Source organism: Chlorocebus sabaeus, chromosome 11 (genome assembly GCF_047675955.1).
Source record: "Chlorocebus sabaeus isolate Y175 chromosome 11, mChlSab1.0.hap1, whole genome shotgun sequence".
NCBI classification, from domain to species: Eukaryota; Metazoa; Chordata; class Mammalia; order Primates; family Cercopithecidae; genus Chlorocebus; species Chlorocebus sabaeus.
This window is the reverse complement of record NC_132914.1, coordinates 27,485,486-27,509,826: the sequence shown is the minus strand read 5'-3', so window position 1 is coordinate 27,509,826 and position 24,341 is coordinate 27,485,486. Positions and strand designations below refer to the sequence as shown.

Sequence of the window (24,341 nt, the reverse complement as noted above, 5' to 3'; positions counted from 1 at the left end):
TAAAATGTGGCTCCTGTAGAACTGGACCCAATATGGATGTGTTCCTTCTTCCTCTACTTAAGGAATCATTCTTCTATGAATCAGCCTAAAATGGCGGCATCAGCTTTTCCGCCGGTTCGGCACAGTATTCACTTACTTATATTTGGAGTGATAATATACTAATCACCCAAAGCAGGACATTCTTGAGAGTGAAAGGGGGACATGGCTAATAAGCTCAGGCAACAGGCATAAATCAGAATTGTCCTGGGCACACAGGGCTATACGGCATTCTAATTATGTTAAGTTGAACTCAAGCCTAAGGTCTAGGCTATTTTCAATTTTTAAAATATTATTTGCTAATAAATAGCCTTGTGCTCCTCTGTATCATGTACCAAAGTAGTTGACTTTTTTCTGACCTTATATTTATGTTTGCATAAAGTTAATTGCATTGATGTTTGGATTAAAAAAAAAATCTAGATTCTAATCTGTCTAATTAGCTGCTACTCTTACTCTGCATCATCTGCAAATTTGATCAACAGCTTTCCTGTGTATTTTTCCCAGTCATTGGTAATCTAAAAGGTGCCTTTCCCAGATGCTCAGTACGAATCACCTCACCCTCATGAAGCTCTCAGGCAGCAGGAGTCAACTGACAACCAAGATCTTAAGGTGTTCCCTTCTTAGGTGTTTGTATTTTAATAGGAGACCTCCCCCGACCCCGCAAAAAGATGGTAAAACCCTTCAGAGCAGAAAGAATAGATACCTAATGATTGTTTCTCAGGTAACTTGGCAGGAACTTTCTTTTGCAAACAGATTTGAAGCATCTTCCATATAGCAGCTAATAGGTGCTGAATATAGAGTCACATATAAACATGTTATCTAATAGGAAGTACTATCTGATAGATGGGTGCTATAGTAAAGGTGGAGGCCAACCAGCGTGGGGCTAAAAAGAGGAAGACATTTTTAAAAGGGCATCTTCCCATTCCATTGTAATTGTCTATATACAAATTTGACAGGACAGTTAATTTAAAAATATAGTTTTTATGTATTTCAGAAGTCATTCATAGAGCAAAGGAAAGTTTCCTGGTCTCAGTTTCCTTTCCTCTTGACCACAGGATATGTTTATATAAATTTGAAGTTCATTTAACCCTAACCTGTACACATGTGCAGACCTCTAGAAGTGTGGCTTTTGAATACTTTCAGTTGCAACTCTCAGTAAGAAATACATTATACATTGTAATTCCACATGTGCATATGTGTGTGTGCACATGCACAAACCCACACACAACCAGAAACAAAAGTTTCTTAAAAGAATACTTGCTACTTTGCAATGTCCTCTGCTTCCCTGCTCTTCTCCTCCCTTCCCCCTCGTTTCCCCTTTTCCCTCTCCTCTCTTCTCCTTCCCTGTCCCCTTCCCTACGCTTCCCCTACCCTTACTCTTTTCCTTCCCATTTGTTTCCCTTGTCCTTCCCTTCCCCTTCCCTTTCTCTTCCTGTTCCATTCCATTCAGAAAGCTGGTTGAGACCAAATACATTGATTTCAAGGCTGGCTAGGCCAGGCGCAGTGGCGCACATCTGTAATCCCAACACTTTGGGAGGCTGAGGTGGGTGGATCAGCTGAGGTCAGGAGTTCGACACCAGCCTGGCTAACATGGTGAAACCCCATTTCTACTAAACATACAAAAAATTAGCTGGGTGTGGTGACGCGTGCCTGTAATCCCAGCTTCTCAGGAGGCTGAGGCAGGCGAATCGTTTGAACTCACGAGGTGGAGGTTGTGGTGAGCTGAGATCGCGCCATTGCATTCTGGCTTGGTCAACAAGAGCGAAACTCCGTCTTAAAAAAAAAAAAAAAAAAAAAGAGCCTGGCTTGCACAGTAACACAATTACAGTTTGCTAAACTTTGCTCTGGAGTTGTCCATTGACTCCTAAATTATCTGTAGGTGCTTTTTGGTACTAATCATAATCAAAAGAAAGCTAGTCTTATTGGAGCATAAATAATAATAATAATGATGAATAAGACTCCATTATCTTTTTGTTATTATGAATAAATCTCTGCTCACGGAGGAACTAGCATAACAAACTGATTTTATTTTAGGTCACCCATATGAGAACAGCAATTAATTCAGTACCAGGGCAGTGAATAGCAAGCAGTTCTTTACTCTAAATATTGATATTACATAAGTGTGACTGCATAAAATACCCTGTGTTAGACTTTTTTTTTTTTAAGTTTAGGACAGGAGTTGTTACAGTCATGCTAAAGTTGGTTTAAAAAGGCAAGCTTACCACTATAATTTACCTGTATTAATAGTTCAATTGTTCACCTATTAGAAAATTATTGCTTTCTGAGTGGAGGGCTTGAAGCCGTGAACTTCTCTGCCCAAGTGTTTCTGGCTTGCTGCTGTGCTCTTCTGTCGTATTTATAGTTACAGGTGTTCAGATTGGCTCTTTTAACACGTTTTTGGGAACTTGTAGGAGTATTTCAGCAAGGAATCTGGGAATTTGAAACCAGAGAACGTGGGCTGTCACATTATGTGTTTTAATTTCAGTGAATGTACCTCAATGTATTTGTTAAAGTTTTGACTTGATAAATATAAAGCATCTTCTATTAAATTATGAAGATGGGCTTTGGCGGCAGGTTGATGTGGACTAAATTTGAAAACTAGTTTTGAAATTTTAGGTTAGAGCTCTAAAACATTCTGAGTTTTTTTTCCCTCATTTATAGAACTAATACCTCAAAGTGTTGGTGAAAGAATTAAATGAGATAATGTATGTGACAAAACCTGATGTAAAAGGAGGCGCTATGAAAGTACATACTCGTATGTAAACATACATAAAATATGTTATGAATCTATAAATGTTACATATGTATGTATCTTATCTGCATATATGTGTATAGAAACATATATATGTAAAAAATCACTTCCTTTTCTTTCAGATCTGACACCTATACAATGAAATTTAGAGGCTTGCATTTGATTTCTGAATCACTCAGCTTATTACGTTTTTTGATTATCAGTGTTAACATGGCACATTGAGAATGGGAAAAATGATTGAAAAATTATACATTATGATTTTCTGTTAGCAGATTTCACTTACATCTAGTGTAGTGGCTTGCTCAATCAATGCTGAAATTCAAATCTTGACATGAATATAAATGAGCATTAATGCATTTGAATTTTACTTTTCCTCCCCACTCCAAATGAGGCAAAAGATAAAGCTTCATTTGTTCTTGAGTGTTTACCTATGAGTGTATGAATCAGGCAATTAATCTCTTTGAGACTAAGATTTCATAATATTTTATTTATGTTTTAGCTTTTATTTAATTATATATACATGTAGTATGTTTCTCATTGAAAACCAATCATTAGTTTCTTTTTAAGTATCATAACTGTGGCACATATGTATATGTATCTTGATAATATTTTTCTAGAGGTTGTGTTATGTTGTAAGACTGTGGTAGGGATGAGAACTGAGGCACATGCATATTTTACTCTCTGGCCAGTGGTTTTCTTTTTTCTTTTCTTTTTTTTTTTTTTTTTTTGAGGTGGAGTCTTGCTTTGTCACCTAGGCTGGAGTGCAGTGGCACGATCTTGGCTCACTGCAACCTCTGCCTCCTAGTTTCAAATGATTCTCCTGCCTCAGCTTCCTGAGTAGCTGGGATTATAGGCACACGCCAAGGCGCCTGGCTAATTTTTGTGTTTTTAGTAGAGACAAGGTTTTGCCATGTTGGCCAGGCTGGTCTTGAACTCCTGACCTCAGCCTCCCAAAGTGCTGGGATTACAGGCGTGAGCCACCATGCCTGGGCTGACCAGTGGTTGTTACCATCTGTATTTGTAAAATAATAGACGCTTTAAAAATTCAGTCTTTAATTGACTAAAATCACATCTAATATGGGAAAGAGGCACTTAGTATTTAGTAGTAAAAATGCTAACTTTTTGAGGAGATCTTGCCATGATGATCAAATCAAAGTTGGGGTAGAGAAGTCCGAAGGATGCTGTCTGAGGATATTTAGGGCTGTTAAGTAGAAGCCAGATTAGATTTGTTCTAAATGGCATTGAGGTATACATGTATAATTACGAACAGCATTTAAACAGAGACAGATTTTGCCTCAACATGACAACCTGTTCCCAATGGCATCTCTGTGTGGCTATAGCACACTGCATTGGGTTCAGAGGATCTTGGTTCATATTTCAGGTCAATTCCTCATGAAGAAAAGTCTCAGTGTCCTTCTCTGTAACATGGAGAAAATAACCCTGGCTGACTCTTGAGGGTCTTGTGAAGATCCAGTGATCTTTATTGTCAATGTGTAGTGTTGTTTATAGTTTACAAAGCGCTCCATGGTAGTAAACTGTATTGAACACACCAAGCATGGCATTGGTGTCCCTGCCACTAAGAGGCCAGGTAGTCACTTGTCAGGGCATTCAAGCATCCTATGTGTGGTTGAACTTGTTCATATTTATAATATTCTAATCTAGAAATACTATCCTGAAGGATCTACGGAACTCGCTTTTTGAGTTTTTGCTTCTTTGCTTCAAAGAAGGGAAAGATAGGATTTTATCTGAGGCTTCTTTGAGTGCTAACATTTTATCAGTCTACAAGTCTGTAATGACAAATGCCATTTCTCTTCCTCTTTCATAGTGAAATAATTGACTTTCAGCTAGAGGAAGTTACATTGCGATCCTCATGGTTGCTAACCCATGTGTTGTGATTAATTTTCATGTTTGCTAACACATGCAATACATTTCCCTGAGCCTTCATAGCATTCTAGAGGGCATTTTTCCCTCTTAGATCCTCTCTTTACAGTTGCCTTAGGCAAGGCAGGTGGGGGGATAGATGTTTAGTTTGAAATTTGTGTTCTTAAAACACATTCCTCTTTAAAACTTCTAAAAATAAAAGAGTTTTATACAAACACTGTATTTCAGGATGCATTTCTTAGAGAAACTGAAAAACAAAAACAACCCAGAGTTGTATTTTCAGCTAATGAATGCATTCCTCTCCTTGCATCAACTCTGAATTCTATTATTTTTAATTTTTAAAGTTTGTATTTTGTAAGAGACAAGCTCTTGCTTTGTCCTCCAGGCTGGAGTGCAGTGGTGTGATCATAGCTCATTGCAGCCTTGAACTCCTAGGCTCAAGTGATCCTCTTGTCTCAGCCTCCCAAGTAGCTGGGACTACAGGCACGCACCATTGCACCCAGCTGATTTAAAAAAAATTTTTGTCGTAGAGACAGGGTCTCGATTTGTCACCCAGGCTGGTCTTGAACTCTTGGCTTCAAGCAATCCCTCTGTATCAGCCTCCCAGAGTGCTGGGATTTTAGGCGTGAACCACTGTGCCTGACATGAATTCTATTTTCTAGTGGCTAGTGGCTCCTTGTCTGCCTGTCCCTTATCCTAAGGAGAGTTTTTATTATTATTATTATTATTATTATTTTATTTTTATTTTTTTAACCATTTCCATTTTTTCATTGGGAAGGTTCTAGCTTGCTTTTCTGTCTCAGAGACCCTTGTCTTCATTGAACTCTCCTGGGTCCACTTTAAGTCAAAAAGAAAGAAATAAAAGTCCCCGAGGCTTTCCCTGCCCCAACTTTCTCCATGTGGGGAGAATAAAGCCCTTGGTAACCATGTTCCCTATGGTTATGAGGTGTTTTTTACAGGCTACCATGAAAGAGCAATTTGTTGAATGCCTGCCTTGTGACAGGCACTTGCATCATTTAAATCTTAAGACATCTTTAGGAGGAAGGAGAAATGAAAAACCAAATTTTCTTTCCACCATTGCCAAACGATACTGCTGGCCAAGATATAACTTGAACTTTACATATGATAGCCCTGAATAGAGTCCTAAAGTCAGTTTCTGGGGTTCAGGAGTAGCCTCAGATACAAATATTGTAGAAAGTACCTTCACAGGTACAAAGCAAAACATTTCAAAACTATTTAGACAGGTATTGTAAGTGGAGGTATAGACTGGTTTCCTGCCAGATTTCCACGGAATCATGGGCAAAGGTTGGCTCGTTGACTTACAGTGTTAACGTGCTGTGGGTTACGTGCTCCATACCGTTTGAATGGCTTTCGTATTTCTTCCCTCTGCTAGCATTTGTAAGTAAGCAGGCTAAAATGCCACCAATGCTATCAGTTTAAAATGAACACTTCTGAGTGGCTTGATTTCCTTCCATAACTGTTCAAAAAATAAATAAATAAAAGTTGTAATTCTAAGCCATTGTTCTTATAATATTGTCTGACTGAACATATGTCTGGTTGGATTACTAACATTTCCTGAACTTTTGTAATTCTGCAAAATTGCTGGCCTCAGGTCTTAAGGTTAAGCTTTTAAAAGAATTAAACAAAAATAACTTCCTTTTATTTGTGTTGTTGATACTCGCTCTATGAGATAAACCTTTCCTTTTTTTATTCCTTGAGTCTTGAAATGCTGAAGAGATTGTTGTTAGAATTAAAAAATGACACTGAGTCTGTTTCTGATTGGACTCCATAAAACATTTTTCTTAACAGTATTACACCTCTACAGATCAAGGAATACTAGAGAGTTTAGAAGCAGGATGAGGAGGTCAGGTGAGACCGGGTTGCTCTGAAATAGCTGTGATCCTGCACACTGAAAAAAAGTAGGCTTGTCAAGGGCTCCGCCCTTACTGATGTTAGTGATGGCATCTGCATTTCTCAAAAGATATTACATAGTAATGAAGATTTAATCCTCTTCTTACTGTATTTGTTCCAAGGAAGTTGAGAAGTTTATACAAAGACACACTGTGGCATCTTAAACCAAAGGAGTGAACACCTTGTCATTAACTGGGCACTCTTGGTGTGTGTTCAGGTTTCATCTGAGACTCTTCTTTTCTCTTCTCTTCTCTTCTCTTCTCTTCTCTTCTCTTCTCTTCTCTTCTCTTCTCTTCTCTTCTCTTCTCTTCTCTTCTCTTCTCTTTTCTTTTCTTTTCTTTTCTTTTCTTTTCTTTTCTTTTCTTGGCTTATTTCAGCTTCCCAGTTGCATGCCTAACTTCCCTCTCTATCCCCTTTTTAAAAAACTTTTATTTTAACTTCAGGGTTACAAGTGCAGTTTTGTTACATAGGTAAACTTGTGTCTTGGGGGTTTGTTGTACAGATTATTTCATCACCCAGGTTTAAGCCTTGTACTCGTTAGTTATTTTTCCTGATCCTCTCCCTCCTCTCATCCTCCACACTCCAAAAGGCTCCAATGTGAGTTGTTCCGCTCTATGTGTCCATGTGTTCTCATCTTTTAGCTTCACTTATAAGTGGGAGCTAAATGTAACTTATTTGATTTTCATTAGCTTGCTAGGGATAATGGCCTCCAGCTCCATTCGTGTCCCTGAAAAAGACATGATCTCATTCTTTTTTTGTGGCTGCATAGTATTCCATGGTCTATATGTACAATGTTTTCTTTATCCAGTCTATGATTGATGGGCATTTAGGTTGATTCCATGTCTTTGCTATCGTGGATAGTGCTGCAATGAACGTATATGTGCATGTGTCTTCATAACAGAATGGTTTATATTCCTTTGGGCATATACCCAGTAATGAAATAGCTGGGTCCAGTGGTATTTCTGTCTTTTGGCCTTTGAGAAATTGTCTTCCACAATGGCTGTACTATTTTACACTCCCACCAACAGTGTAGAAGTGTTAATTTTTCTTCATAACCTCACTAGCATCTATTTTTTTTTTTGATGCTTTAGTCGTAGCCATTCTGACTGATGTGAGATAGTATCTCATTGTGGTTTTGATTTGCATTTCCCTAATGATCAATGATGTTGAGCTTTTTTTTCATATGATTGTTGGCCGCATGTGTGTTTTCTTTTGAAAAGTGTCTGTTCATGTCCTTTGCCCACTTTTTAATGGGGTTGTTTGCTTTTTACTTGTAAATTTGTTTAAGTTCCAGAAGCAATTGCAACAAAAGCAAAAATTGACAACTGGGATCTAATTAAACTAAAGAACTTCTGCACAGCAAAAGAAGCTATCAACAGAGTAAACGGACGACCCACAGAATGGGAGAAAATTTTTGCAAACTATGCATCCAACAAAGGTCTAATATCCAGCATCTGTAATGAACTTAAACTACTTTTCATTACTCTTTGCTGAGAGCTCTGTAAGGATTTAGTCATCTCTTCATCTTAGCGAGGCTATTGCTGAAAGAATGAAGCAATATCAATAATAATGCCTTACATTTATAATAGGACTTTAAAGTTCACAGAGAACTTTCACACAGATTTTCTTTTTGCTCATCTCAGCAACCCTGTGAATTAGGTGTGGCAGGTATTAGCACTTTTATTATGCAGTAAATTTAGAATCAGACAAAATGTGTGACCAGCCCAAGAACAGTAGATTTTAAAAAATGTGTTCTAAAGGAGGCAGAGAGAGAATTAAGCATGCACACACCCTACTGCCACCAAGGAAAGCTTTTAGCAGAAGTCTGTGTGTGCCCCACCTTCCCTCCTATTATCCAGAACAGTCCTGCAAGATTAGTTCCCATGCAGAAACAGATCAATTATTTACCGTAATATAAAATGAGATGTCCCCTGTGGGAGGCTGCTGAGGGGGACTGTAAAACTAAGGCCCTGAAATGAAAAGGGCTTTTGAAACCCAAGACTTTGCACTTCGGATAGAGTGGGTGGAAGCTTGTTCATTTGACTGTCTTCACTTACCCCTCCCTCACCTTTTCCCACCCCTGCATCTAGTCGATTATTAAGCCTCTGGTTTGGCTGCTTTATTTTACATGTATGGCTACCCTAAAACTACCGTACAGTTCCATCGCTACTGTCTTTTCACAACAGCAGCAGGCTTTGGGGATGGCCTTCCTGCCCCTTGCTCATGCCATCTTTCACATGCCCTAAGAGCTTAAAAGTCTGTAGGAGTTCAGCATTTTCCATGGAATAGAGTCCATCCTCCTTAGCCTAGAACATAACACTGTAGATCTTGACATCAGCCTACCATTCCATTTTTATTTTGCTGCCTCATTGGTGGTTTTCCTGCATGGTCAGGGGTCCCTTAGCATTCTTTTCTGCCTTCATACCAGCCACTGGCTCTGTTTGGAATGCCCCTCACCTCAGCATGGGAGCCCTCTTGCCCCTGTGCTGAATGAGTATTGGTTCTTTACAATTTGGCTCTGTTTTCTCCTTTCTTCTCCTTTTTGGAAGTCTTTTCTGACCTCCGTTGCCTGTGAAGTTGGCCACGTGCATCTTTGTGGCTCATAGCATCTTCTCCAGAGCTCCTTTGTGAAGCTTCAAGTAGACAGTGAGCTTTCTGAGGACAGGATCTCAGGCTTAACCCCTGTTCGTGCAGGGCGTGACCCCCTATAGGGGATTACAGTAAACACAGTTTGGCTGAATGTTTGGCTTCACTTCACAGTGACCTCAGCCACCGCTCAGGAGCATTTGGCCTGACAGCCAGTACGCTGACTCCCCAAAGATATCGCTAATTAGGAGTGCTATTGAGGTGGTCTGGGATTTACAAAAATATTTTCTCTGTTAAAGGATCATTTCCAATTGAGCTTAATTAGGAATCTGTAATAATGGAGAGAAACACAATTTTTTCTCTTTCCTTTTTATACATGAAGAAAGTCAGAAGCATAAGCTCCAGATTATGGAGTTCAGTTCCCCTTGATCATGGATTTGTGCTTTTGCTGAATGCAGACAGTGTAGAGTTTTACCACTTACCTAATGCAGGATAGTCATAAGAGTCTGCTGTATTAAATTGGGAGCACTCTTATGGAAGTATTTGTAAACAACCTGTGGATTTGTGCTTCAAGAAATTAGTAAAATTTTCTTTGTAGTTGCTAAGGTACAGGAAATAACTTTTAGGGCTTGTTTGATACGCTGCCAAGAAAAACATTTTCCAGGCTGTCAGTCTTTGGTCACACACGTGCTGCGTGTTGATTCCTGTATCATATTGTAATTGTGGTGGCCTCTCAGCCTACTTTCAGCAGTTTGAAGGTATCTGTTTTCTACTACCTATATTTACTCATCCATATCAGTACCCTTTAAACTAGAAATTAAGGTTAGTTTGCTGTTACCTTGTCTGTGTATGGGAGGTGGAACAATCAATGGAATATGTGTTTGTATAGAAAAAAATAATCATTGTCTTGTTTTTCCTACATTCCTTACAAATTTTACAGCCATATTTCTTGATCATTTATGCCATTAGAACCATGAGAAGGTGATATTTGAAAAGATATCATCTTTTTAAACACAATCAATTTTAAGGAAAATAGTGGAATAAGCATATTGTATAATATAGTCAATAATGTGGCTAAAGTGGCTATTTGAGTTGACTGAATTTTATTTTTGTGATAGTTATTTGTCAAATGAGAATGACCCTAAGTATCAACACATCAGTCAAAATAAAGTAAATTAGTTATTTTGAACTCACACAGTTTTTTTGTGAGAAAAATGAAAATAAGGTTTGAATTTTCTGTATTACTACTCTTTTGTGGTAGAATACTGAGAATTAACCTTTATTCTAGATTGTAATCTATTCCACAGTGTACAAAATCATTAGCATGTGGCTAAACTATTGAGTTCTTCCATTCTCCTCATTGAAAATAAAACATTTATTTTGCTTCTTGACTTAGAGATATCACAACTGTAATATTCCTGTATGATTTTCTATCTCGATGTTTAGTAGTAGAGTCAGGACTGTAATCTTGGTTTACGTGTTTTATTTTGCTTTATGTTTCCATCATATCATACTGTCTTTCAGATTTTCACATCCTATTCACCTGGGTATTTGGAAACTTGGGGAGTGGATGACTCTAATGGTCAGCTGGGATCTACTTCCTGGATCATTTTGGCTGTCAAATATACACAGCACAACTATGTATTAATTGTGCAAAGTCAGATAAGGCAGTGAAAGTCACTAATCTCATTCTATTTGCTTTCTAAGACCAGGTCCCCCATTATAATTAATCCATGCCTTATAATATCACAATTACATGGGTTTGATTTCTTTATACGCTGGCTATAGTAGTCTTTAAAAAACTTAAACTAATGAAGAAGGGGATATTTTAACTGAGTCTAAATAATTATTTGAAAAGGATGTTATAGAGTGAATGGAGAGTTGGCCGGAGGATGGACTATATGACTTTTAACTGTTCTGTATAATAAGGGATTCCAAGATTCCAAAACTGAGCTATAAGGGAAATCTAAGAAATGCTGGTCGCCTTAGTTTCAGTGTTTTTGTTTGTTGGTTTGTCACAGACTGCCTTTTCAAGGTGTGCCCTATGAACCGATATTCTGCCCAGAAGCAATATTGGAAAGCCAAGCAAGCCAAACAAGGGAACCACACCGAGGCAGCCTTGCTGAAGAAACTACAGGTAAGGACCAGGCTTCCAACTGTCTGGCTTAGGCTAACCAAGTACAGCAATAACAATAGATGTATTTGGAGCTTTCTAGCTTTGTCCTTTCACCCAATACACAGAGGTTTAGAATACATATAGCAACACATTGATAGTAGAAGGGCTTTTCAAGTAATAGGGTGTGACCATTTATTTCCTGGCATGTAGGTAGTGCATTATTGCTGCTGTTTTTTAGGGTGTGCCAGACTAATTCAAAGTTTCCCATCAAAATGAAAACCAATTCAGAATCTCTGTAAGAATATTAAATCCAGTTATATTTACTTGACATAATCCTTGATATTTTTCCTGAAAGACTATGGAGAAAAATAATTGAAAGACCATTGTTTATGGTATGTCTGAGTGTAAATTCGATAGAACTTAATTTTGCCTCATTAAAATTCCTGGTATTTTCAGAATTAAGAACTGTACTTCTCGAGACTTTGGAAATTCTCCTATTATCCTGATTGGCTTTTCTAGCAATATATCTTCTTAACATAATTTTATAAGAACAAAGAGCCTAGTACTTTTCTGAAATGTCCAACATAAAAGTGGCCCAAGACATGTTGGAGGGCATTTCAGCGTACTTTGAGAAATCATCACACTGTGTTATAATCATTTATTTAATTACTGCTCCCTTTGGGGAGTCATCCATTCCCCAAGTTTGCAAGTACTTGGGTGAATATGATGTGAAAATCTGAAAGACAATATGATATGATGGAAACATAAAGCAAAACAAAACACCTAAACCAAGATTACAGTCCTGACTCTACTACTAGCCTATTTTATTCCTGGCTATAGTCTTGTTCCTAAAAAAATATGTCTTTGTCAGTTATTGCACTCTGTTTACTATATTTCCACACTGAAGATTTGATAATCATCTTATAGCACGCTGCAGAACTGGAACAAAAACAAAATGAATCAGAGAATAAGAAGCTGTTGGGAGAAATTGTGAAATACAGTAATGTTATACAAGTAAGTATTTTCTCTTAAACGAGGTATTTTATGGGGAGTTGGTCAATAAGTTGGCAGGAAAGCCAAACTGCATTAAAATTTTGAGAGACAATAGTTTGTTCTTTGATGGGAATTATAGATGTTGTGATGTATTGTGATGTATTTAGTTGATATTCAGTGCACTATTCTGTATGTTTAAGAATAAATCTGATATTTACACACAAAGAAGTGATCTTATCTGGATGTATGCACAAGTTATTACATCAAAAAGAAGAGGGTCAGGAAACAATTTCTAAAGGCCTGTTCTAAAATAGTCCTTTAGCTTAATGGGACCATGTTTAACGTACGGAGCTTAGCTTTTCATTTTATGAAGAGAGAAAAGTTTTCACTTTCAGCTGGAAGTCATCCTTGAATTGTTATTCGAAGGTCTTCTATTTCAATTAGTATGCACACTCTGTTTTATCTCAGCTGCATTCCTTTCCTGTGTTTCATTTAGATCTTTTTAGCTTCTTACTTGGTTATTTGCTAATATATGCCCCACCTTTTTCAAAAAAGAATGTCAGGCACTTTCCAAAATGCAGAGCACATAGTGAGATAAAATAGAAATAAATAAAGCAATTGGGTCACAGGGAAAATCATGGTCGGATGAATAAACTGAAATCAGGGGTGAGGCATGTTTATAAAAACCATGTTGTAAAGTCTGGTAAATTTTGACTTGAAGGCTTTTTCTTGCCCACTTAGCCATAGGGAAGCATAGTCTGTTACAGCATTGGCTAGGAGATTGGCAGCACAGAGCCAAATCAGAGGTCTAGAAGCACAGCTGTTCCCAGGAGTAAGACCAGGGAAGTGTTTCTCCTATGTGTCCTCATAAAGAGAACACTGTGTAATATAGTAAACAATAGCCTTGACAACTTCCTTACAGTAAATGCTACAATGAGGCATTTCATAGAGCTGTTTTTTAAAATAATATCCCTGATATTTTGTTATTGGCCAATGGCAAAATGCCAGAGCACAGGGCAGTCAAAGCAGTGCACTGTTGGGATAAGATGAGAGAAGCTGGGTCGGCAGCTCCCTGAATGTATGACTTAATCGAATGATGGATAATGTGAAACCTGCAACCTGAGTGGGCTGGATGTCCCTGGGGCAATCCTTCATAAATAGAGTTTCTCTTAACCGAGTTTTGATTAAATGTCAGCAAGTGGAACTTATGTTCCTTGTCAAGTACATGAAGTGCAGATGTTAGCTTGGTCAGTGAGGGGCTGAGCCATGTTCTTTAACATGGTAGATCCCAAAGGCCAGCCCAGGAGGGTTTCCATTGGTTTATGGTAACATAAGGACCCAAGAGTATAATAATGAGCATTTCAAAATGCTGATTTTTTTTTCATTTAAAGAACTGTCCTTTATTTTGAGATAATTTCTTTCTTATATTGTGAATACTAAAATGACCATTGTTTTTTGAAATGATTGTAATAATAAATGGAAAGAGTATTTTGTTTTGGTTTTGCTACTCAGTAGAATCATGTTTTGGCAAGATTTTGTTCACAAAGTCCAAAAACATCTGAGAAGTGATGCTTTTACACTCATCTGGGAGGAAGTAGGGTCAGCATCCCCTGGCAGAAGGTGTAGAGCCTATTTAGGATGAGCAGCTGCCTCCTTACAGAGGAAGACTCAGGGCTGACTGTGGGCAGGGCTGGTTAATAATACTAAGTGGGCCGGTGCATTATTTGAGTTTCTTGGCCTTTCTTTAGTATATGCTGTTTTGTGGCTGTGCAGGCATTGAAAAAGGATGTGCTTTTGGGGAAACTCAAGGTCTCCTTTGGAAAACCTAGTTTTAGCCAGTATTTATCAGTAGATGAAAATCATTCGGAGGGGTCCCCTCTTTTTGTTTTTGTTTTTTTTGCTCCCTATTATGCCCATTTCATTATGAAGCAGAATTGGGGTGAAGGGGAAGAAGAACCCAAAGAAAGTCAAGTAGGAAAGATGGTGAGTGTGGAGGCTGAAAATATTCCTTTGTTTAACTTTCACCTCAAGCCGTGTTAGATGAATATATATGTATAAAACATATGAATGTAATTATCAGAGGAGAGCAAAGAATAAAGGTGGTAATCTATGTCTTTTCCCTATAGCTACTGCATATAAAAAGCAACAAATATCTTACTGTCAACAAGAGATTGCCTGCTTTACTGGAGAAGAATGCCATGCGTGTGTCCTTGGATGCTGCGGGAAATGAAGGGTCTTGGTTTTATATTCATCCCTTCTGGAAGCTGAGAAGCGAGGGTGACAATGTATGTAATATACGATTAAGAGGGAAATAGTGGGTTCATAAAGAAAATAATTCATAGTAAGTAAGAGGATCCAGAAAGTACAAAAAAGAAAATATAGTTTTTACTCAATACATGATTTTTATGTTAGTATCTACTAGGTTAAACATGTTTATTTATAGTACAAATTGTACTCAGAAATCATAAGACAAAGTTCAGATTCATTTAAAATCTTCCAGCTAGAATTTGTGTGAAAGAACTTAAGCAACCTTAATATTGGCTGAGACTTTTAAAAGAGAAGGAGAATTTACTTTTTTGCCTAATCAGGAGGGAGCTTAGTCTGTGTTTAGGAAATAGTGTGTGCCCTTTGAATGAATGGAGTGGCACCGTGAATCATGACAGGATTCCATTTACTGGCTCTATGGCCAGCTACTGACAGTCTATAAATCTTAAAAGAGATGGAGTAGAGGAGCTGCAGGTTGGCATCTGCTCATTGATGACAACTATGTTTATGATATGTTGTGGACTGGTTGGGGCACTGAAGCAGGAGAATCACTTGAGCCCACCAATTCAAGACCAGCCTGGGCAACATAATGAGACCTTGTCTCTAAAAAAATTTTTTAAAAATGTTGTGGAATATGTGTGTATTGGATGTAAATTTTAGTGGTTGCTAAAATATTTTCTGCTACTTTATAGAGAATAAATTATGAGAAATAGTCAATCAGATCAAGAGTGTGATATTTTTGTGTGTAATAAATAAAATATTGGGTGAGAGTCCATAGCACATGGATGATGCTCAGGAAATGCTGCTAGACACTGAGCGCTGAATAAGTTTCATAAATACCTGCAAATATTGCATCAGGGGATCAGTAGTTAAGATTTTAAAAAATTAACATGAATTCAAAGCATAAAAGTATAATTATTCTGATGGAATTTTTTTTCAGTTGAAACTTTGATTACATTTTAAATGTGTTTTGGATATTTCTTGTCTTAGGAATGTCTTTATAGTGAATCTAATTTTTCCAGTGAATTTTGAAGTACAAATTCAATTCCACAGGATGCAAGCTTCTGGATTTAATTTGGTTAATAAATTATCTGGTGATATCTTCCTTTGGTAAGGTTTGGTAAAAGCATGGCATGCAGGAATGTGATGCACTTTAAGTCTTGTGTTGGTTGGATTTCTTAAAAAAATAAATCCTACTTTTTTTTCTTTTGACATCAGGTGATGTGTGCTGTGAGCATGATACACATTTTAGTTTCATTAAATAGTTCATTACAATCAACTCTCAGTTGTTCAGGGACTGATTATGTAGTTTACGAACAACTTGTGCCTTTGAGGCCCTTTCTTGCAATGCTTGTTCCCATCCCCCGCCCTCCACTGGATAGTGTCCCTGTCTATAGGAGGTCCATGAAAATTAAATATGAAAACAAACAAAACCTGAGCTCAAGCTCAGAAGGAATGTGATGAAATAATTGAATGAATTGGAGTTTTTAGATTAGTTGTGGATTATATTAATTCATCCTATCTGCTTATTTATTCATTTTATCTATTCTTTTCCTTGCTGCTTTTACACAGTCAATAGAGAGTTGAATGTAATGAACTATTTCAAATAATTAGTTGTACTGTAAAAACAAAGTGAAAGAAAACCTACCACCCAAACACTCAATCTTGGTGAAAATGGACAATGTAATTGTTAAGTGCAATACAGGAGTTCTCCTTATCTGGATGTGCTTCAGAAAGCATGGCTGAAACAACCTTCCACACTGCTTTTTGCTGAAACAGCTCACTGTTTTTGTTTGCCACTGTGTAGCTTTTGTGTGTAATTACGGTTGCTGAAAGCATAAGCACACCCATGGCCCTATATTGGTCACATAAATAATTGTATTGTAATACTCATTTTTTCCCCCTAAAATAGGTAGCATATTTCTAAAATATAAACTGACTATGTGAAAGGCAGTTGGAAATACTGTCACTTCATAACCAGTGGTTCAACTACTACTGATTTTCGCTAAAAGCATATTAAATTATAAAGAGGAAATTGCAAGGTTTAGAGGACTTTTAAAATGCTATTTTACTATTTAACAATAGATGAGGCTGGGCACAGTGGCTCACGCCTGTAATCCTAGCACTTTGGGAGGCCGAGGCAGGTGGATCATGAGGTCAGGAGATCAAGACCATCCTGGCTAACATGGTGAACCCCCGTCTCTACTAAAAATACAAAAAATTAGCCAGGTGTGGTGGCAGGCACCTGTAGTCCTAGCTACTCAGGAGGCTGAGGCAGGAGAATTGCGTGAACCCGGGAGGTGGAGTTTGCAGTGAGCTGAGATCGCGCCACTGCACTCCAGCCTGGGCGACAGAGCAAGACTCCGTCTCAAAACAAAAAAAAAAAAAAAGAAAAAAAAAATTAGCTGGGTGTGGCGGTGGACACCTGTAGTCCCAGCTACTTGGTAGGCTGAGGCAGGAGAATGGCGTGAACCCAGGAGCTTCCAGTGAGCCGAGATCGTGCCACTGCACTCCAGCCTGGACGACAGAGTGAGACTCCATCTCAAACAAACAAACAAACAAACAAACAAAAAACCCAAAAACAATAGATGAGGTTTTAAGATGATATTTTAAGATGAGGTTTTCACATCCAGCAAGATGTTCTGTGACCCAAATGAAATGCAATAAATAGGGTCATGATTGGGAGAAAGGAAACCCTATCTTCAAAAGGTAATGGTTCCTACTACTTAAGGGCAACTTTATGATGTATCTTATGGAATTGTGGGATGGATGGTTTTGGTGAGAAAATAGACTCATGGATCCCTCTACTTTCAGCTGTATACAAAGCCCGTGGTTGCAGTTGAATTGCAAAGTCACTAGGGACAGCTATGAGCAGAGAACACAAATATTTCATTTTTCTTTTTTTCTTTTTATGTATCTTCCCATGGTTGAGTAGTTAATTTTTCATTTTCAATTTTGATCTAAGAAATCTTGGGTTCTTTACCTTTATGGTAGGTTTTAAAAGGGAATAAAGGTCTTAAATGAAGAGAAAAATTTAACTCTTGAATAAAGAAACTCTTCAAACAGCAAGTAGACTTCGCCATTTTAGAAAAAGTGTGTACCTTGAATTTCTAGCTACGGTGGAACTAGAACCCTGGGGTTTAGATTCCTACTGTGATGTTCTTTTCACCATACCAGGTGCCACTTCAAAAGAAGGGTAGCTGCTGGTGATGTTATATCCCTCTTTATTTTCAGCAGAATCTCAGCTTGATTCTTACATGGCTCTTACATAGAATCAACAGAAGTGCTTTTGGAATTGCAATTTATAAAAAACATGTTTGTGTACTAGAGTGAATGTGATGGCTGATCCTAGGATGTGGCAGAAAATGTCTTCACCCTCAAATTCTTTTTTTTTTTTTTTTTTTTTTTTTTTTGGAGACAGAGTCTCGCTCTGTCCCCCTCAAGTTCTATATTAAATACATAGCAGAAAGCACCTGACCCCATCTGTGAATCACATCCTGAGCTTCACTATTCTGAAAATATTACCATATTCCATATTTGCTAAATTATCTAATTAGATATGAATTCCGTGAGAATAGGGACTACTTCTTAGACCTTTTTGTTTTCTCCCTGGCACTTCTTAATATTCTTTTTATTTCACATGATTGGTATTTTATCCATTTCACTTGCAAGTTTTATTCAGCTTGCTTAGGCAAGGTAATCATTGTCAAGAATAAGAATGAGGACCTGAAAACTGCTGAATTAATATTAGATTCTACTTATGAATACCATTTTTATGAACCACTGGAAGCTGTTTCACAGATATCAAGGAACATTTTGGCTATATGATTGGTCTCTTAAAAATATATACAATGTTAGGCTGGGCACAGTGGCTCACACCTGTAATCCCAGCACTCTGGGAGGCTGAGGCAGGTGGATCACCTGCGGTCAGGAGTTCGAAACCAGCCTGACCAACACAGTGAAACCATGTATCTACTAAAAATACAAAAATTAGCTGGGTGTGATGGTGCGCGTCTGTAATCCCAGCTACTCGGGAGGCTGAGGCAGGAGAATCTCTTGATCCTGGGAAGCAGAGGTTGCAGTGAGTTGAGATTGTGCCACTGTACTCCAGCCTGGGTGACAGAGCAAGACCCCCATCTCAAAAAAAAGAAAAAACTCTCTCTCTCTATATATATATACACACACACACATATATATACTTATATATACACACATTTATATATATTATATATATTTAAATATATATGTATTTAAAACCATATATATATATATATACAGCTTTATGGGTGGTGTTTTCAAATAAATATATGGATTGACCCAAAACTTACAGACAACTATAGTAAAATAGCAGGACTTAGAGCAGCTAATGTAGGTGCAACCAAAAGTATTCTCAAATTGGAAGGACATGGTTAAAATATGTCATTATATTTAGAAACTTATTGGCTAGGATTTACATGGCACAGATGATAATAAAATAGTAAACCAAATCCAATTGTTCTTTAAGAAATTGGAAGTTGAGAACACATAGACACAGAGAGGGGAACAACACACCCCAGGGCCTGTCGGGGGTTGGGTGGTGAGGGGAGGGAACTTAGAGGACGGGTCAGTGGGTGCAGTAAGCCACCAGGGCACATGTATACCTATGTAACAAACCTGCACGTTCTGCACATGTATTCTGTTTTGTTTTGTTTTGTTTTTTTCTTTAGAAGAAATAAAGAAAAAATGTAATTGGAAGACCAGATGCAGCACTGGCAAAATGGGGTATCAAGCTCCCAGTACTTTAGAGTATGGATGATGACTCAGGCCTCTACATGGCCCTGTGACTTGGAGCTGCCTTGGTGTCATGTGCAACAGCACATGTTTTCCTAGGGAGAAAGGGGATTGGGAATATGCTTATGTCATGTTGACTTTCATTTGTTTTTGCTCATAATTTAATTTTTAAAAGGGATACCAATTCATGGTTCAAAGATAGAAAACAATGTAAAGATATATTGTGAAAAATCTCTCTTCTACTTTTTTTATTTCATTTGCCCAATTTCTACCCTTCTTCTTCCTCAAGTGTGCACTGGAGACATTCCTTTATGCAGATACTCCTATTCTCTCCCTCACATTTTTACACAAATGAGCATACTACATGCCTTGCTCTGCCTATTCATCTTTTCACTTAATACTGCTCCTTAATGATCTTTCCTTAACTGTATATAGAGAGCTTCTATGATGAATCTTTGTGAGTTACAGCATCTGACTACTTATGGACGTGATGAATAGAGACCAGTCCTGTAAACAGCAGGAGCTATTTCCACAAACCAAAGCACAACCATTCTTTGGTTGGTTGGTGAGCTTGAGGCTTCTCTATTATATTTCGATTGCCAGATATAGTTTGTGATAACAGTACCATATGTGAGTGTGGAATCCTCCGTATCATCCATGTGAGGTTATCTGATATTGAAAATATGAAATCATGTTTTTTGAAGTTTGGGTTTAGATTAAGTTACACTACGTGGAGAAGTTCTGTTTATTCGTATCAACTGAATTATGATTTGTTTTTTCATTTATATATCAAACTAATTCATTCTAACATTTACTTGGTATAAAATATACAAAGAGAGGGTTTTGGTTTTCATTTTTGAGATAGTGATCAATTCTTTAAGTGAGATTTTATTTACTACAATAATATGTCTTCTAAATAAATTCAGCAACATAAGTAACTTTAATAATGAAAATTAAACTGTTCTTTGTTATCATGAAGAAAGGATAACTTCGATTCCCCACAATTTGAGTTACGAATAAAAATACTTAAAGATAAGGTGGATATTGCTACAATAGCATACATTTAAAAATCAATTAGACTTACTTTTTTAGAGGACTTTTCCCATAATCAGTTTTTATTAAAAATGAACATCAGGTTTAAGGAGCGATATTAATTTAATGTATTTAAGATATGAGTGAATCAGATGCCCAAGGCTCAAACACAAAACGTATTTCTACAAGGTCATGCCTAATCCTGCATTTCCTGAATTGAGCTGACATTAGAATTTTTAATACACTTCTGAGACTATGGGAAGATCAAATGTACTCATCTCTCATTGCAAAGATGATACAAGTGTATAACATTTTCTGCTTGCTTTTGCAGTGGTTCTAATATTTGGATAGATTGCTTTTTTTTTTTTGGGTGGCAGATGCATTTACTCTCTCTGTTGTGCTTGTGGCATAAGACCTCATGGGGAGGGATAATGGCCTATTTATTGACTTTAAGAAAGCTCTAACTGAAATGGGAGATGAATATGAAAAAGATCCACAGTCACTTTCTCAATCCAGACTGATAGGCACTATGGGACATGCTTCTATGATCATTTATTAGAAGGTATTTTACCTCAAAGAGAAAAAGAATTGAACGAAAATTTGTGTGAAGGATAAAAGAACCAGATGTCAGATCAATAATGCGGACTCTTGTGCAGTTATTTCTAGCTTCAAATATAGCACCAAAGATCCATGTAGTATCTCAATTGTGATTTATTTCTGCTTCCTAGATTGTTGTAGGAGATAAAGTTGTTTTGATGCCTGTGAATGCAGGACAGCCACTACATGCCAGCAACATAGAGCTTCTTGATAACCCAGGGTGTAAAGAGGTAAGTTCAAGTGGAAAAGGAATGAATGTGTTGATTTTTCTCATGAGACAGAGGGAGAAAAAAGTAATATGGTTTCTTTCATTGTTTTCATGAGCATGATCCCAGTTATTCTAATTAATATCCCTAAGGTACATATAGCTATGATTAGCTATTGCTATTTTTGGATGATCTCTCAGAGATACTTGTATTGAGCTATATACTTCATTATCCAAAGTTGTCTTTAATTTCTTGTTACTAGTTGAACTAATAATTTCTGGTAGAGAATGGAATCTGTAGTCTTACAACTTTGAACATTTCTTCATTAATAGGTGAATGCTGTTAATTGCAACACCAGCTGGAAAATCACTTTATTCATGAAATACAGTTCCTATCGAGAGGATGTATTAAAAGGAGTAAGTATGTGCTACATAGGACATTTGCTGGAGAAATGAAGGTAGTCTTACTGAAATGCTAGACGCAAAACCTGTGTTTTCACTGGTGTTCATAATTTAGAATGTGACTACACATGTTAATACTTAATCTAAGTGTTTTACTGAATTTCCCCCCCACCAATATTTTTAAATGTTTAAATAAGCATTAAAAGTCAAATAGCTAGCAGAAGGGCCCAGAGTATCAAAACCAGAAAGAGATACCTTCTTCTCACATGTGTGTGTTCAGATGTCTCTTGACTTTTTTTCTAGGGGGACGTTGTTAGATTGTTTCATGCGGAACAAGAGAAGTTTTTGACTTGTGATGAATATGAGAAAAAACAGCACATTTTCCTTCGTACAACCTTGCGCCAATCAGCTACTTCTGCTACTAGTTCTAAAGCACTGTGGGAAATAGAGGTATGTAAATGCTTTTTGGCACTTAATAAATATGTAGATCAAAAAGGCAAGATTCACTGGGCCGGTTGTTTTATTGTTATAGGCATCATTTATGACAGAATCATAAAATAAAATAATTTTTGTGAACCAACTTGTGCCTATTCATTGCTGTGACCAATTTGAAAGGAAACTATTTCCTAAGCTGTCTTCTCTGTGGTATCTCTCATTTTTTCTCTCTCTCCTTCTCTGTCAAACACACACACACACACACATACACACACACACACACGCACACACATTTTAAGACGGTACATTACAATCTTTTAACAAATCAGTAGTGAAATGTCAAGACTAGTTAGACTGAAGACCATGTGCCTCAAATGGCACTGGAGTCAAGATGGAGTAGGAGGCCTCACTTTGAGGAAGGTTGATGCCAGAACTACTCAGTCCCTGAGGAGAACAATGTTTATTTCTTCTGCAGATGCCATTTCTATTGGAATCAGGAGACCCATAGTTAAGAATTCATTCATCTTTTTAAAAGTATCACTTAAGTGTGGAACATGGTAGAGTAATTAAGGAAATGTAATCTATGGATTTTTCCTTAAAAGATCTTTTTATATGTGGAGGAGATAAGATCTACAGAATTGCCTATGAACAAGAGATTTACTAAACATCTAAGCCACTAGCTATGGTTCTCAACCATTTCAAGTTCTTCACCTGCCCTCAAGTTTTAAAACGTATATTTTGTGATATTCCCTTTAATATTCTAAAATGAAATTTATATGTAATATTATTTATATATTCTAATAGGTAGAATTAGCATAATGCTCAAATTCTAAGATAAAGAAAAAATAAAAGGAAAATACTTTATAATATAATAATATGTATTTCAACATGAGAATGACTATCTAAACAATACAATATTTATGCCAATCTTGGATGGATATGTTTGGATGTGAGAGAAGTGGTTGAAGAAGGGGATCAGAAGACAACCCATCCAAGTACAGGAAAATGAAAAAGCAAAGGTAAATGTGGGCCCTTGAATGATAACCAGTGTTAGGAGACGTAGTAGCGGGACAAACTGAAAAACGGAGATATAACCATAATCAAAGTAGGGATAATACTTTAGGCAGATTACCGACGAGATGCAGAAAATGAGGAAGTACGATGCCTCTGCCAATGAGCTGAGCCTTGTTTATAAATATGACACTGAAAGAGAACTCTCTTAAGTTTATGACATGGTTTAGAATCGAGACGAAATCGTACAAAAGAACTTGTCCTCTATCTGAAACTCCACAACGTATTGAGGAATAATTGCAGTTGCTAGCGTGCAGAAGAACTTTGGAGACCTAACCATCAACAGCTGATGGAACTGAGAAGCTCTGGGGAAAACAGCTATGACGAAAGCGACTAACACACGAGGCTGCATGAAACCCCTCCCGGAAGTCTGCCTCATTCTTAAGAGTAAAACTGAAAAATAACAGGCCATCCTAAAAGAAATACATAATTACAGCATGCATTTTCATACCATAAAGTTCTTAAGATTCTGCTCTTTTTAAAAATTTAAAAAATATAGAGGTAGCAATAAGATGAGATGTTATTTAAAACTCTGTTAATGAAATACAGTGAGTTACCTGCGTTTGATGTGTCTCTGCTTATTTAATATTGGTTCTGAGTCTGTTAAAAGGAGTTTTGAAAATTCTCTCGTATTTTTGCTTTCAGTTTTATAGCTTTTGCTGTAACTGTACCACTGCTGTGAACCCTTTCCATCAAAATGCATAGTTCGAAATGCTGTGAGACATTGAACAGAATAGGGAATGAATAAATAGTTTGATAAGTTTGAGATGTCTTTACTTCATTTAAACGTCCCTCACCATAATGAATTTCATATAACTTGATGTAAAATGTTTTTACCTGCTGATGTACGAAAGTATTGCCAGTTTATATCGATGGTAGACTTATTTCTGTTTGAGATTTGAAAGATGCAGGCTTCAGGACGTTTCTCTATTGTGTGCTGTCACAGTTGGGCTTCAGTGAGGAAAGGACTGTACTTACCCAGCATAAGCATCAGGTGTTTCAAGCAAGAGGGAAATTATGTTCAACGTGATTGGAAGGGCTGGGGAGGAAATGTGGAATGGGGGACATGGGCTTATCTGAATGCAGGTAAGCAATGCAATGACTGCTCCTCCTCTCAGCCTGCAGGCCTCTGCTCACATGCTGAGGGGTCCTTACTCACGCACCTTGTAGGAGCGGGCACTAGTCAGCTGCTCCCACTGTTACTGCAGCCCAAAGAGGAGCCTCTCTTCTACTGTCCTCTGCTTTCCATTCTAATGGGAATGTCCTCAGAGCCCCACTGGGTGAGGCTT

At 37.4% G+C, this 24,341-nt stretch overlaps 1 protein-coding gene across 3 annotated transcripts in view; it reads left to right on the top strand.

The window, feature by feature from the left end:
* The window catches only part of ITPR2 (inositol 1,4,5-trisphosphate receptor type 2), a 485,309-nt gene that overhangs the window by 87,413 nt on the left and 373,555 nt on the right, over nt 1-24,341 (top strand). For all 3 annotated transcript variants that reach the window (XM_007967992.3, XM_073020570.1, XM_007967993.3), the window contains exons 3-8: nt 11,188-11,303; nt 12,210-12,296; nt 14,402-14,560; nt 21,071-21,169; nt 21,478-21,561; nt 21,850-21,996. In XM_007967992.3, the coding sequence (XP_007966183.2) occupies nt 11,188-11,303; nt 12,210-12,296; nt 14,402-14,560; nt 21,071-21,169; nt 21,478-21,561; nt 21,850-21,996 (692 nt within the window). The remainder of the gene's footprint in view (nt 1-11,187; nt 11,304-12,209; nt 12,297-14,401; nt 14,561-21,070; nt 21,170-21,477; nt 21,562-21,849; nt 21,997-24,341) is intronic.